Source organism: Macaca mulatta, chromosome 13 (assembly GCF_049350105.2).
Source record: "Macaca mulatta isolate MMU2019108-1 chromosome 13, T2T-MMU8v2.0, whole genome shotgun sequence".
NCBI classification, from domain to species: Eukaryota; Metazoa; Chordata; class Mammalia; order Primates; family Cercopithecidae; genus Macaca; species Macaca mulatta.
In genome coordinates this window covers 121483767-121498586 of record NC_133418.1, presented here as the reverse complement: position 1 = coordinate 121498586, position 14820 = coordinate 121483767, and the positions used below count along the sequence as shown (strand labels likewise).

Genomic DNA, 14820 nt, shown 5'->3' with positions numbered 1-14820 from the left:
GCATTTGAAAATTTAATCTCTAGGCCGGGTGTGGTGGCTCACACCTGTAATCCCAGCACTTTGGGAGGCCGAGGCAGGTGGATCACAAGCTCAGGAGATCGAGACCATCCTGGCTAACACACTGAAACTCCATCTCTACTAAAAATACAAAAAATTAGCCGGGCATGGTGGCAGGCACCTGTAGTCCCAGCTACTCAGGAGGCTGAGGCAGGAGAATGGCGTGAAGCCGGGAGGTGGAGCTTGCAGTGAACCAAGATCGCGCCACTGCACTCCAGCCTGGGTGATAGAGTGAGACTCCGTCTCAAAAAAAGAAAAAAGAAAAGAAAATTTAACCTCTATCTTCCATTTCAAAACTCTTTCCTCACTTGGCAACAGGCAGACCCTTGAGCGCTGGCCTGGTCCATCTGTCCCTCAGCCTGATGGCACAAAAAGCCAAAAGCCCTTGGTCTCTTTGCCCTGTGACCTGACTGCACTGATCTCAGGACTCCAGGAGAACCTCCCAGAACAGGAAGGAGGCACTCATACCCTGTGTGGCTTACAACATGCCCTGCTTGCTTACTGGTTTTGGTGGTAAACCTAAGGGTAAGCGACTTGAAACAAGCCCAAGTCATCATTGTCACCTACCTTCCCACCCTGGCCATCCTTTCTGGTCTGGCCCAGCTCACTTGGCAGCAGTGGGCTCAAATGGGAATTGACAGACGCAGCCCTCACTCTGCCCACACCTGCAGGCCCTGCTGGCCGCTGGTCCATCTTAGTCACATGCCTGTCCCCAGACCTACACACGGGCAAAGCTACCGCTGCCTAGAGGTTCACTCTTCCCATCACTAGGCATGTTTGCCACATGGAGATTTGACGCACACAACTAAAGAAGGTCTATTAATGTCAAAAGTTCAAAGAAACATGATTGCAGGAGAGAAGTCATACTGTTTGTATACACTTTGAGATAGTCACAAAGAACTACTGTTTTGTTAACTGACAAGTATTTGTTAAACTCATTTTGAGAAAATGGATTTCTACTGACCAGTAAACTAAAAGTGTGCAAAAGCATTTCAAATATAATGATGAAAAAATCCAGAATCATTACCATGAATTTGCTCGGCATTTTACGATCTTAACGACCCTCTATGTTGGTCTTCTTTTATTTGCAGTTGTAGTACTGCCCTTTACCTTTCAAGTCTCATTACCTTCACTCAGTGGTCAATAATCAGATCTCTATCTTTTCATGTAAAGTGTTTTCCATGGGATTTGAATGTCACTGACAAGAAAAAAAAAAAAAAGCTATCGTTTTCAGTTCTTGTTTACTGCAATGATGGTTCTTCAAACTCAAGAAAGTCTTGGTCCATGGTACTATCCAATAAAATCCAAACAGCAAAAGTCAGCTACTTCTTTTAAGATAAAGAAGAAAATCCAATAATATATTTGACTCCCTTAGGAGAATCGATTTCATTCATTTTTCAAATCTCAGAAAATGACATTTCAGTTAACCTCAAAGATACAAAGATGCTGAAGATAAAATCCTCTGGGTTTTTTGAGAGATTTCTTAAGGAGATCAAGAAGTTATATTAAGTAGCACTGGCAGAGTATGCACCTTCAAGCAGTACAAGATTATGGAACCTTCTGTCTACCCATGTGGTCTCTCCCCATGTATCCCTATGTATATCTAGTTAAGGAAAAAGCAGTAGAACTTAGCAGGTAAGGGGCTTTGAGGTCAGTTTGGGTTAAAAGCCTAACTAGGTCAGAATCCAAGGTCTGTCATTCACTAGTTAAGTGGCCTTGGACAGGTAACTATTCTCTCTGAGCCTGTTTATTCATCTGTAAAACAGGAACAATAACACCTACCAATAATGATTGCTGTGAGAATTAGATGAAATATTTGTACAGTGCTGAGCAGAGTGACACAAAGTCCAGAGCTAAATCACTGGTAGTTAAGCCATCAGCCTTGTGAATGTGATACAGCCACTGGTCAAATCCTATAGCCTAGTTTATTACACAGGACACTTAGCTACTGCCCTGTACAAAATTTACTTGTAAGAATTTTGTCTTAGGCAGGGTGCGCTGGCTCATGACTGTAATCCCAGCACTTTGGGAGGCCGAGGCGGGCAGATCACTCGAGCTCAGGAGGTGAAACCAGCCTGGGCAACATGGCAAAACCCCGTTTCTACAAAGAAAAAAAAAGGAATTTTCTCTCATTATAACAATTAGAACAACACTTATTGAACACACTATGTGCCAGGCACTGTTCTAAGTGCTTCACTTAAGTGTATTAACTCATTTAATTTCATAATAGTCAATGGGTGGTGGTGGGGGGTGATGCTTATTTTATTGGCAAAGGAAACTGAGGCCCAAGGTCACATAGTTAATAAGTGCTAGAGTCAAGATTTAAAACTTAGGTGTCTGGCTACCATATATTATTTTAGTAACGCTGCTGCCTCTCTGACTGTAACCTACGTAAAAGCAGACATAGGCTGGGTGCGGTGGCTCATGCCTGTGATCCCAACACTTTGGGAGGCCGAGGTGGGCAGATCACAAGGTCAGGAGTTCAAGACTAGCCAGGCCAAGAGGTGAAACCCCGTTATCTACTAAAAATACAAAAATTAGTTGGGTGTGGTGGTGGATGCCTGTAATCCCAGCTACTCGGGAGGCTGAGACAGGAGAATCGCTTGAACCCGGGAGGTGGAGATTGCAGTGACCCGAGATCACACCACTGCACTCTAGCTTGGGCAACAGAGCAAGACTCCATCTCAAAAAAAAAAAAAAACAGACATCATTTATATCTTTAACACATATTGCTGCACAAAATTATGTATCAAGTATTTCATGTGGCAGTGAACTGTGTTTCTATCTCTTTATCTGTCCTTCAATGCTTTAGGCATAATACATTCTCAAAAGCTACTTGAATAGATGAAAACCAGTACAGGGCTCTAACAGGCCCTATACAATCGTCATCTTCCTCTCCCGCTCATCTCATCCCCTACCTCACTCCCCCTGACGCATTTGCTCTATCCACGTCAGCTCTCTTGCTGTCCTGAACTGCCATGTGCATTGCTTATGCTCTGGGGGCTCATTCAGTTGATAGTCATTTGTTGAACACCTACTATGTGACTTAATTAATAATTATTAATTATTAAGTAATACTTATTATTAAGTAATAGTTAATATTAGTGGTACACTTAATATTAGTGTACCAATGTTAATTTCTAAGCTTTGATAAATGTATCATGGTTATGTAAAGTGGTAACATTAAGGGAAGCTGGGTGGAGGGTAAAGAACTTTCTATGTATCTTTGCAACTCTTCTAAATACTTTAAATTGTTTTAAAATCAAACAATTTTTTTTTTAAACAACATACAGTCCCTACCTTCAGGAACTCAAATTCTAGAGGAAAAGGTAGGCGTGTAAGCAAATAAGTCCACCAAAGTGAGTGAGAACGTCCAGGTCAGAAGTCATGTTCGGGACAGGATGTGAAGGGGAAGGAGGCAGGCCGGCTGTGCCAACCCTGTTATCCAGTACAACCGTTTAACCTCCTGAAGCCTCAGTTTACTCCTCTGCAAAATGGGAACTAGACACGGGTCCTTGCAGGGCTGGTGGGAGCTCTGCAAACCGAAGTCACCATGGGACCGTTCATGCTGTCAGCAGCCAGGCCGAGCAGCACCTGCCGCCCTCCGAGTGACCCACCTGGAACTCCAGCCCGTAGATCACTGGTGCATCGTCCTCCATGCTGCGGGGAAGCGACCAGACCCCGGCCACTCACACGCTAAGGCCCTCGCTACGGCCGGCGCGTCCCCACCTCGCGGGCGTGTTCCCAGCGCCCATTCATTCCCTCCGCGCAGCAAACGACTCCAAACTGGCAGCCTGTCTGGACCAGAACAGCTTCCGTAGTGGCCACTTCCTATTTTTCGGATGTGTCATCAAGCTGTTCCTCACCGGTGACCAATGGCAGCGGCGCTGACTTTTGCGCATGCCCACTTGGGCTCACATCCGGGCTCTCAGCGCGCTGGCTACTGGCGGTGAGAACCCTGCCTGGAGGAAATAAGGTGGTGGGCGGAGCGGACCGTGGAGGCTGGCTCTGGGCGCAGACCGTCGGCAGCAAGCGGCGATTAGCCTTAGCTAGCCATCGCATCTAAGAATCGCTCGCCCCTTAGTTGGGCGCCGCCATGTATTGTCATTTGTACTGTACTTGGCGTTCCTGAGCGCTGGGTCAGCGCTTCACAAGCAGTGCCATAAGGAGCTTCATCCAACCCTATAAATAAGCTGTTAACACTTCCATTTTACAGATGAGACGCTGCAAAGTTGAGTGGTCGCAGCGCATTGGTCCATTGGGTAGCCAGGATGGGCACCTGAGCTGTCTGACTCCCTTAGGTTCGGCCCCAGGTGCCCTAAGTCAGGGCCATGCCAAATGTATTTCTGCAGGTGCCCATCACTGTGTGGCAAAGGAAGTCCTACCAAGGATGGGGTTATCATGAAAGCCGGCACCGCACCACTGGTGGTCCTGGACCAGCATATGCCTCCGAATGGGAGTCGGAAGGGAAGGCCCTGGGGTTCCTAGAGGTCTCCAAAGAATGAAGACTTCTGGTGGAGAGACCGCCCCTCTTACGCATCCCGCCCAAAGTCCCTGCCCTGGCCTTGGGCCAGCAGAAATGGCATTGCAAGGACTCCAAAATACATCATAGCTGAACCACGCCGCTAGCCTGTTTCCACCGGAGCTTCCAGGACCCCGCACCTTTCCTCAATTTCTGTGATTAGCTTTCCCCTCTACCCTTTATTGATCTCCGTGACGGAAATGGTTGGGTCTGGTTTTGCTCAGTTGAGCAAGGCACGTCGTATGGAGTTAAGGCTGGATGAATATCTGTTGAGTGGATGAGATTTTAGAGATTACATTAGAAATCAAGCAGGCCGGGCGCGGTGGCTCACGCTTGTGATCCCAGCACTTTGGGAGGCCGAGGCGGGTGGATCACAAGGTCAGGAGTTCGAGACCTGCCTGGCCAACACAGTGAAACCCCATCTCTACAAAAAATACAAAAATTAGCCGGGCGTGGTGGCGGGCGCCTGTAATCCCAGCCACTCGGGAGGCTGAGGCAGGAGAATCGCTTGAACCCGGGAGGGGGAGGTTGCAGTGAACCGAGATCGCGCCACTGCACTCCAGCCTGGGTGACAGAGCCAGACTCGGTCTAAAAAAAAAAAAAAGGAAAGAAAGAAAAAGTAAGAAAAGTAAGAAAGCAAGTAAGCAATGGCCCAGACGTGAGAATCATCCTTTTCAACCGCTCCGTTTGCCGATATTGCGGAGCTAACAGGGCCTTCATACTTCGGGATTAAATCCACCCACCTATCACTGATATCTTTATCATCAATTTTATTATGCAACTACTGCAGCTGCATGGTAAGAAACTTACAAAATACAGATAAACACAAAGACAAATCCCTAGAAACACTGATTTCTAGGCTATGCTGGCCAATAAAAATAGCCTAAGGGACTCCCTTTCACCCGCCGCATCTGCCACAGGCTTGCCTATTGCCTCTGAGTGACAGAATCAGGCTAGATGGAGTGTTGTCTCCGTTCCCATTTCCAAGTACAGGGTCCGTTTCCCTCAACTACCGGCTCCTGGTTGCCTAGACCCGTTCACATCTTGGGCTCCAGGCCCCGCTCGCAGCAGACGAACCGGAAACGAACCCCATTTCCGGCCTGGGACCATGGCCACGGGTTCCTGCACCAGGCATGCGCGGAAGTAGGCGTGCCGCGGCCCGGCACGCGCAGGCGCACAGAGCTTCCCGGGCTGCTGGTTCCTCTCGGATTCCCGGCTTCTGTCACCTTCTGGGACGCTGGTCACGGCCGCAGGTGACCCCCTTCCCCCAGCCCCAGTGGGCGGGTGGCAGGTGAGGATCAGGGCCTTGGCAGTCAAGAGGGGATGGGACCGTGTAGAGCCTCCTGGGGGAGGGAGCACGCCGGCCTCGGCCTCAGCCCGGGGGACCTTCTCTGGGGCCGATGCTAGAGTGGGCGTGGGGTCCGGGCGCGGGGTCGCCTGCCACCCGAGGGCGTCTGTGCCCCGCGGGCCTTGTGCCAGGCTCCACGCCGCCGCGGCCCTCGCGCTCCACGTCTGCAGAGGGCTGGAAGCGTCTCTGCAGCCCGCGGAGGTTACAGGGAGGGGAAGCTGGTGCGAAGCGGGTGGGAAGCTACCCGCTGGCGCGCGTCCAGGCGACCCCGAGACCCCCAGTCCCCCAGCTCCAGGCTCGGTGCCAGCCTGGCCCCCCAGCAAGCCCCTTAACTTCTCTTAGGCTTAATTCACCCTCCTGCGGAAAGAGGTTACTAATGACCTGCCTGCCAAACACAAAAAAGTGTTTGGATTCAACACTTTTGTTTCATTAACATGTTTTTGCATATACAGAGTCATGCTGTTTATTTTTCTACTCATTCTTTGTGCAAAATTGTATTTGCGAGATCCAAACATAATTTATATGTTAGATATGGAACAGTTCACCACTGATTTTTACTATTTTAATATGTTTTAGTATACCACAGTCTACTTATTTACTTATTACTGTGTCTACAAGCAGTGTTTATTTCCACTGTTTTTTTCTTTTTTTTTGAGATGGAGTCTTGTTCTGTCGCCAGGCTGGAATGCAGTGGCACGATCTCAGCTCACTGCAACCTCTTCTCCTGGGTTCAAGTGATTCTCCTGCCTCAGCCTCCCAAGTAGCTGGGTCTACAGGCGCCCACCACCACGCCTGGCTAATTTTTTGTATTTTAGTAGAGACGGCGTTTCACCATGTTAGTCAGGATGGTCTCGATCTCCTGACCTTGTGATGTGCCTTCCTTGGCCTCCCAAAGTGCTGGGATTACAGGCGTGAGCCACTGTGTCCAGCCTGCTTTTTCTTTTAGGACTTAGAAGAAAGGTATTTTGATTTGTTATTTATGGAAGTCAGCATCATAGCTTACACTGCTCATGTACAGGTATTCCTCCATGGTATGTATCTAGCAATGGAATTGCTAGGTCCTAGGTACTATGACCGCATATTAATTGTCTCAACCAAGACTCCTTTAAGAGTGAAAGGAGACACTTAATGATTTTACTGAGGCCAAGCACAGTGGCTCACGCCTGTAATCTCAGCACTTTGGCAGGCCAAGGCAGGAGGATCACTTGAGCCCAGAAGTTTGAGACCAGCCTGGCCAACATATTGAGCCCCCATCTCTACGAAAAATACAAAACTAGCTGAGTGTGGTGGCGCACACCTGTAGTCCCGGCTACTCCAGAGGCTGAGGCAGGAGGATGGGCTTGAGCCCAGAAGGTCAAGGCTGTAGTAAGCCACCATCGTCCCATTGCACTCCCGCCAGGGTGACAGAGCAAGACTATGTCTCAGAAAATAACAATACTAATAAAATAATAGTAATAACTTAAACCATGGGTGAAAAATTGTTCTGGGAAAAATAAAAATGTATAGTTATTGAAGTGATAAGATATGTGCTTTTTAAACTTTGCTAGATAATACCAAGTGGTTTCTCAACAGGGATGTTCAAAGGTACACCCCTTTCAGCCCTGTTGCTTATTTTCCTTATGGATCATTTAGTATCCTATTATTAATTTGTAGGAATTCTGTATGTATTCTTCATGTTAATCCTTTCTCAGTTACATTTGTTTGTTTCCCTTTTTATAGATTCTTAATGATACATTTGTTTGTTTCACTTTTTTTAGATTTTTCATGATAGAACTTTCCATTTTAATATAGCAAATGTATCCATTTTCCCTTTATGGTTTGTACTTATTTATTAGGCCTAGTTTATTATCTTATATTTTCTTTTGAAAGTTTTGAAGTTTTGCCTTTCACAGTTAATTTTTTTCTCCCCCGAGATGGAGTCTTGCTCTGTCACCCAGGCCGAAGTGTCTTGCCACGATCTCGGCTCACTGCAACCTCTGCCTCCTGGGTTCAAGTGATTCTCCTGCCTCAGCCTCCTGAGTAGCAGAGTAGCTGGGATTACAGGTACCCGTCACCACACTTGGCTAATTTTTGTATTTTTAGTAGAGATGGGGTTTTACCATGTTGGCCAGGCCCGTCTTGAACTCCTGACCTGGTGATCTGCCCGCCTCAGCCTCCGAAAGTGCTGGGATTACAGGCGTGAGCCACCGCACCCGGCCTTCACAGTTAAGTTTTTAATGTCCCTGAGATTGATACTGTGTCTGAGGTGAGGCAAGATTCCAAGTTTGTTTTTTCCCAGATGCATGATTTGTTGACACATCACTTGAGGGAAATCATCTCTTCCCTTAATGTGTGCAACACATTCCCTTGTGATAGTTCAGTCTTGTTTTCTGTTTTGTTTTGTTTTTTGAGATGAAGTTTTGCTGTTGTTGCCCAGGCTGGAGCACAACGGCACGATCTCGACTCGCTGCAATCTCCGCCTCCCGGGTTCAAGCAATTTTCCTGCCTCAGTCTCCCGAGTAGCTGGGATTACAGGCACCCGCCACCACGGCTGGCTAATTTTTGTATATTTAGTAGAGACAGTGTTTTACCATGTTGACCAGGCTGGTCTTGAATTTCTGACCTCAGGTGATCCACCCTCCTCGGCCTCCCAAATTGCTAGGATTACAGGCGTGAACCACCGTGCCCGGCCCAATAGTTCAGTCTTTCTACCATAGATTTTTTATGTATTCTACATAAATAATCATACATGAAGAATGAAGGTTTATATTTTTTTCTTTTCAGTTTTTATTGTAGCTTTTAGTTATTTTTCGTGTCTTAATCCTGCCTGAGGCCTCTAGTATTAGGCAGCATAAAAATGTTGAAGAGGACATCTTTATCTTTTTTCTACTTTTAAAGAGAAAGCTCTAAACGTTTCACCGTTCATTTGAGGTTTCCTTTAGGTTTTTGGTAAGTACCCTTGATTGCGTTAAGGAGGTTGCGTTCTGTTGCTAGTTTGCTGACAGGTTTTATCTTGAGCAGATGCTGAATTTTATTAGATACTTTCTTGTGCATCTATTGAGATAGTCATGTACTTTTTATTATTTAATCTATCAGTGTGTTGAATTGCGTAAAAAGATTTCCTAGCATTAAACCAACAGTACATTTCTGGGATAACCTGAGTTTGGTATGAAGATAAATACATTGCTGATTCAGTTAGCTAATATTTCAAGATTTTTGCATGTGTGTTCATGAGTGAGATGATAGTTTCCCTTTTAGTATGGCCTTGTCATATTTTGGTCTCAAGATTATGTTAGCCTTATAAAGTGAATTGGGTCATGTGTCCTTTTTCTTCTCTGCAAGAATTTTTGTACTATAGGAATTATCTGTACGCAATCTTTGGTAGACTTTACTGGTAAACCATCTGGACCCTATATTTTCTTTGTGAGAAGACTTAACTACTAGTACTTTTTTTATGGTTATAGAACTATCTGGTCATATACACATGGTTATTACTACTGTCTGCTTTACATTTGAACCTTACATTGGAACAAGATTAGAGTACGGAAACCCTTGAAGTGAAGAAGCTATTTTGCTAAAAATTATATGTCCCTTGTAACAAAATCTAATGTATATAATTTATATAGATGTAACTTTATGTCTTCCTATTTATAAAAGCGTCATCTAAATCATGTTTTGTATCATTTTTATTTGAGCATTCCTCTTGATTTTCTAGAGAAGAAACCCTCAGATCCTTACAAGCATTTTCCTGCATCTAGATTTTATTTGTGTGAAAGCAAAAGTGATCATCCCTGCCCTAAATTATTAGGGCTTTTTATTACTTTGGTATTTACTTAAGAATAAAATTTATTTTTTTATTCTCTTCTCAAAAGTGGTCTGCAGGTATTAATGAAAATTTTGGACATTCCTATTTTATCAGTTCTCTTTAATTTACATTTTATAAAGTTTTTAAGCTTTATAATTTAGAAGCATTTTACCTTAATTTTTATTATTTTGGTAATTTTTTCTAGGCGATGTTCTTTGTTATTGTATCTCTGATAAACAGATTTCCCTAAATCTTAGAAGTTTAAAGCAGCTTCATCTTCATAATAGTAAGAATTGTTTCTTAAAAAATGTTTCGGCCGGGCACGGTGGCTCAAGCCTGTAATCCCAGCACTTTGGGAGGCCGAGACGGGCGGATCACGAGGTCAGGAGATCGAGACCATCCTGGCTAACACGGTGAAACCCCGTCTCTACTAAAAAATACAAAAAACTAGCCGGGCGAGGTGGCGGGCGCCTGTAGTCCCAGCTACTCGGGAGGCTGAGACAGGAGAATGGCGTAAACCCGGGAGGCGGAGCTTGCAGTGAGCCGAGATCGCGCCACTGCACTCCAGCCTGGGTGACAGAGCCAGACTCCGTCTCAAAAAAAAAAAAAAAAAAAAATGTTTCTTCACAAAGGCAATACAACTTTTTAAATCTGTGAGATTGAATCAGAATTAGCTTTAGAACCTAGAATCTTGTTAGGGCTGAGGGGAGATGAGAGGGAGGGAAAATCCCTTTCTCTCATCATTAGCTTATATGGAAATAAATTCTTATTTCTAAAATAAAATATGCAGACCACGGTAGTGCCTTCAGGTCCTGCTGGGAGACTCCAGAGGGCACTGCCTCAGGCTGCTTGTTTGCTCCTTGTGCCCAGCCTCTACCCCTGTGCAGGTGGGACCTGAAGGAGCAGCCTTAGCATGCCCAGGGGGCTTCCCCCTTTGGGGTTCTAGGGCAGTTTGTTCTTCGGGCTCGCGGTGAAACATGGCAGGAAACAAAGGTTTTCCTCCTTTTCATTGGATTTTTTTATTCATTTGCACTTAACAATTATTGAATGAATGCATAAGGGAATTAGTAACTGACCAGGCTGAACCGGAAACTTCTTCAAATGTGTAACTTGGATTAACTACTTTAACATAATGCTTTGGGAAGGCCGGCTCTTTGGGAATACTGTGATGGAAGTGCTAACGGTGAGAAAAGGGTAGCCTTATCTAGAGATCAGCTAAGTGTCATTTTTTAAGTAAAAAAGGTACGTGTTGTTTTATTCTGAAAAAAATCCCTTATCTTTTATCATAGTCTCTTAGATTTCCTTAACTTGAATTTGTTCACTATGAGAGTAAAACTACATAAAGTAAAAGTTTTTCAAGGAAAGGAACAAATACTTTTTTACAGTTCGAGCTCTTTGTTTCATTCTGTGGCCTCTACCAGCCAGTGGCCCCTCAACATGCCGGCTTCGGCTGGTCCTGGTTTCCCCACTCACTGGCTATGTGATTTTGGCTAACATAGCCTCCCAAGGCCTCAGTGTCCTCATCTGTGAAACGAAGACAGTGCTAGCAGCTATCTCGGAGTGGTGTTCTGAGAATCACATAGGCATATGTGTATACAGCCAGGGGCATAGTATGTGCCGATAAATGTTAGCTAGTTGTGTTGCCAGCTTCAGCCATCAGTGCTTAGTGAGCGTGCTGTTGTTTTCTTACTGTGTAAGTTTTTCATGTCATTCTCACTGTCTCAGATTTCCAGAGTTAGGCAGATAATATGAGCTGGGGCAGGGGGGCGGACAGCATGGGGAAGAGTGAAGAGACTATTATAAATTGAAGAGTCTTGGGAGAGGTTCATGGAAGAGGAGGGACTTAGCTGAGTCTCAGAATAAAATAGTGTTTATATGGCTGGAACCTCACACCTATTGGAATGGCTACTATGAAATAAAATAAAAACAAAATAACAAGTGTTGGCAAGGATGTGAATTGGAACGCTTGTCCGCTGTTGGTGGGAATGACAAATGGTTCAGCCACTATGAAAAACAGATTTTTGGTGCCTCAAAAAAAATTAAAAATAGAATTACCATATAATCCAGCAGTTATTTCTAGGTATATACCCAAAGTGATTGAAAGCAGGGTCTCAGAGAGATATTTGTACACCCACGTTCATTGCAGGAGTATCCACAATAGCTAAAAGATGGGAGCAACCCACATGTTCATCAACAGATAGCTGGATAAACCAAATGTAGTGTACACATACCCTAGGTATTTTCCATCCATAAAAAGGAAGGAAAACAGACCAAACTGTAGTGTAAATAGCCCTTGAGGACTTCATGCTAAGTGAAATCAGCCAGTGAGAAGACGACGATTATCAGGTGATTCTACTTACTTTATAGTGGGATGGTGGATGTTCTGGGCAGGGGGAGATGGGTATACGGGGGAATGTTTGATGGGGATAGGATATTAGTTTTGCAACATGAAAAGTGTTCTGGAGATTGGTTGCACAGAAATGTAGATGCACTTAACACTGCTGAACTTAAAGTGGTAAATTTTATGTGTATTTTACCATAATCAAAAGCACATGGATAAGAAGCTGGAGAAATGGAAGTCTGAGTCATTTGAGTCTATAAGCAATAGGCATTTTTCGGTTAAGGTAAACGAAGATCACACTGAGGGGCCTTCTTTCTGTCTTTGCTTTCAGGGGCATGGAGGACGCTGGCGGCGGCGAGGAGACCCCGGCCCCGGAGGCCCCGCACCCCCCTCAGCTCGCGCCTCCGGAGGAGCAGGGCTTGCTGTTCCACGAGGAAACCATCGATCTCGGCGGAGATGAGTTTGGATCCGAAGAGAACGAGACCGCGTCGGAAGGCTCGAGTCCTCTCGCGGACAAGCTGAACGAGCACATGATGGAGAGCGTCCTCATCTCCGACTCGCCCAACAACAGCGAGGGCGACGCGGGCGACCTGGGCCGAGCGCGGGAAGAAGCTGAGCCCGGAGGGGAAGGCGACCCCGGCCCGGAGCCCGCGAGCACCCCGAGTCCCACTGGCGAGGTCCACGGCGACTGTGCGCCCGAGGACGCCCCCGAGGACGCGGCCCCCAGGAGCGGAGGGGCCCCGAGGCAGGATGCGGCCCGCGAGGCCCCCGGCAGCGAAGCCGCGCGCCCGGAGCAGGAGCCTCCCGCTGCGGAGCCGGTCCCGGTGTGCACCATCTTCAGCCAGCGCGCGCCCCCGGCCCCCCGGGACGGCTTCGAGCCGCAGATGGTGAAGTCGCCCAGCTTCGGAGGCGCCAGCGAGGCCCCGGCCAGGACGCCGCCCCAGGCGGTGCAGCCCAGCCCCAGCCTCAGCACGTTCTTCGGAGACGCGGCCGCCAGCCACTCCTTGGCCTCGGACTTCTTCGACTCCTTCACGACCTCCGCCTTCGTTTCCGTCAGCAACCCCGGCGCGGGCTCCCCGGCTCCCGCCAGCCCGCCTCCCGTGTCTGTGCCCGGGACCGAGGGGCGCCCCGAACCCGCGGCCATGCGAGGACCCCAGGCCGCTGCGCCCCCGGCGTCGCCAGAGCCCTTCGCGCACATCCAGGCAGTGTTTGCGGGGAGTGACGACCCCTTCGCCACCGCCCTGAGCATGAGCGAGATGGACCGGAGGAACGACGCCTGGCTCCCCGGCGAGGCCACGCGTGGAGTCCTGCGGGCCGTGGCCGCCCAGCAGCGCGGCGCCGTGTTCGTGGACAAGGAGAACCTTACCATGCCGGGCCTCAGGTTCGACAACATCCAGGTGAGCCCGGGTCTCCCGCCTCCGCAGGGCGCGCCTCCCCTCTGCCTCTGAGACACGCGTGGTGCCCCTCAAAGGACGGGGAAAGCCTTGTTTTCAGTAGTTCCTAACATCCGATTGGGAGCGGCTGTGTTCCTCTGAGCCTGGGTAATTAGGCTCTGTTGGTTTCCCCAACAGAATGTATTTGATGGACTGCTACTCAGAGATGCAGAAATAAATACCAGCAAGGCAGACAGTTCGATGGTAGTTCTCTCAGTTAGTTCTCCATGTCCTGTAATCCATCTGACTTTTGAACTCCGGTAAATGATAAATCCATTTCTTTCTTTAAAATAGGGAAAAATACATTCCTGTAACATTTAACGTGCCTGATGTAGAATTTTTATAGGTTGAATAAGAAAAATATGCGTGACCCAAAAAGTAACAAATCACATAAATATGTAAATGTTAAGCTAAATAGTAATATAAAAATATTCGATCTCACTGCTAATGAAAGACAACGCAGGATTTTTTTCGGTGCCGCTTTGCCAGCCGGAGACCTCCGCGGTCGGCGATGCCCCTACCCAGGCCTCTTGGCCCAGGTTCGCCCACTAGGCCTGCCGGGCCGCCCTGGCTTGCGCTTTGGCATATCCCGTGGCCTCGGTGACTGTGCTCTCAGCCCTCAGCAGGTGGGTTGTGCGAGCAACCGAGTGCAGGGGTCCTGGGGCTTCTCCAACCGCCAGCACAGGAGTAGGCTCCACGCGGGGCTTGTAGCTGGACCAGGCATATGACAAGTGACTCCCACAGTGGACTCTCGCCTCCAGGAGAGGGGAACACCGTGGCGCCCAAACAGCGACGCCCGCGACCCCGAAGCCCCAGAAGGGATGTTGGAGCGTGCGCACGGCTCTTTTCGACCCGCGTCGATCCCGTTGAGTGGGGCAGCCCAAGGGAGTGGGGGATGGAGGGTTACAGGGTTACTGCTGTCTTGGTACCTGCATTCCGCGGAGTCCTGAGTTCCTGGCCTGCCTCCAAGAGAACGAGATTACGCTGACAACCAGAGTGTGAGGAGGGCGGACAAGAGATTTATTGAGCACAAAACAGCTCTCAGCCCAGAGGGGAGGCGAGAGTGGTCCCCCACCGGAAGTCAGGTGGTCTCTCTCCTGATGTGGCTGACTCAGGGGCTTTTTTGGGCTCAGAATGGAGGGGTGCATGCTGATTGTGAGCATGCAAAAAAGAAGGCTAAAACGAAGTCACCACTCAAAGGTGGGAACGATAGTGGAAAAAACCAACTGGGGAAGGGTAGATATATGTAAAATAGGTGAAGAGGGGTAATCAGTCAGATAAAAGTGCGTCACATGGGACGAGAGGGTCTCAGTCCCTTTCATGGGTTTATCCGGG

The 14820-nt window shown here is 47.7% G+C and overlaps 2 protein-coding genes across 9 annotated transcripts in view; one reads left to right on the top strand and one right to left on the bottom strand.

Annotated features, from left to right (window-relative positions):
* Nucleotides 1–14820, bottom strand: part of EIPR1 (EARP complex and GARP complex interacting protein 1) — a 608423-nt gene that overhangs the window by 171830 nt on the left and 421773 nt on the right. For 2 of the 3 annotated variants that reach the window (XM_015111610.3, XM_015111611.3), the window contains exon 1: nucleotides 3675–3867. In XM_015111610.3, coding sequence (XP_014967096.1) covers nucleotides 3675–3716 — 42 coding nt within the window. In that variant the 5' untranslated portion in view covers nucleotides 3717–3867. Of the gene's footprint in view, nucleotides 1–3674; nucleotides 3868–14820 lie in introns of those variants that run through there. The other variant, XM_077960189.1, reaches the window with a different exon arrangement.
* TRAPPC12 (trafficking protein particle complex subunit 12) overlaps nucleotides 5756–14820 on the top strand; it is a 105375-nt gene continuing 96310 nt past the window's right edge. For 2 of the 6 annotated variants that reach the window (XM_028832011.2, XM_077960187.1), the window contains exons 1-3: nucleotides 5756–5870; nucleotides 7841–7970; nucleotides 12384–13449. In XM_028832011.2, the coding sequence (XP_028687844.2) occupies nucleotides 12388–13449 (1062 nt within the window). In that variant the 5' untranslated portion in view covers nucleotides 5756–5870; nucleotides 7841–7970; nucleotides 12384–12387. The remainder of the gene's footprint in view (nucleotides 5871–7840; nucleotides 7971–12383; nucleotides 13450–14820) is intronic. The other 4 variants (XM_015111612.3, XM_015111616.3, XM_077960186.1 and 1 more) reach the window with 3 other exon arrangements.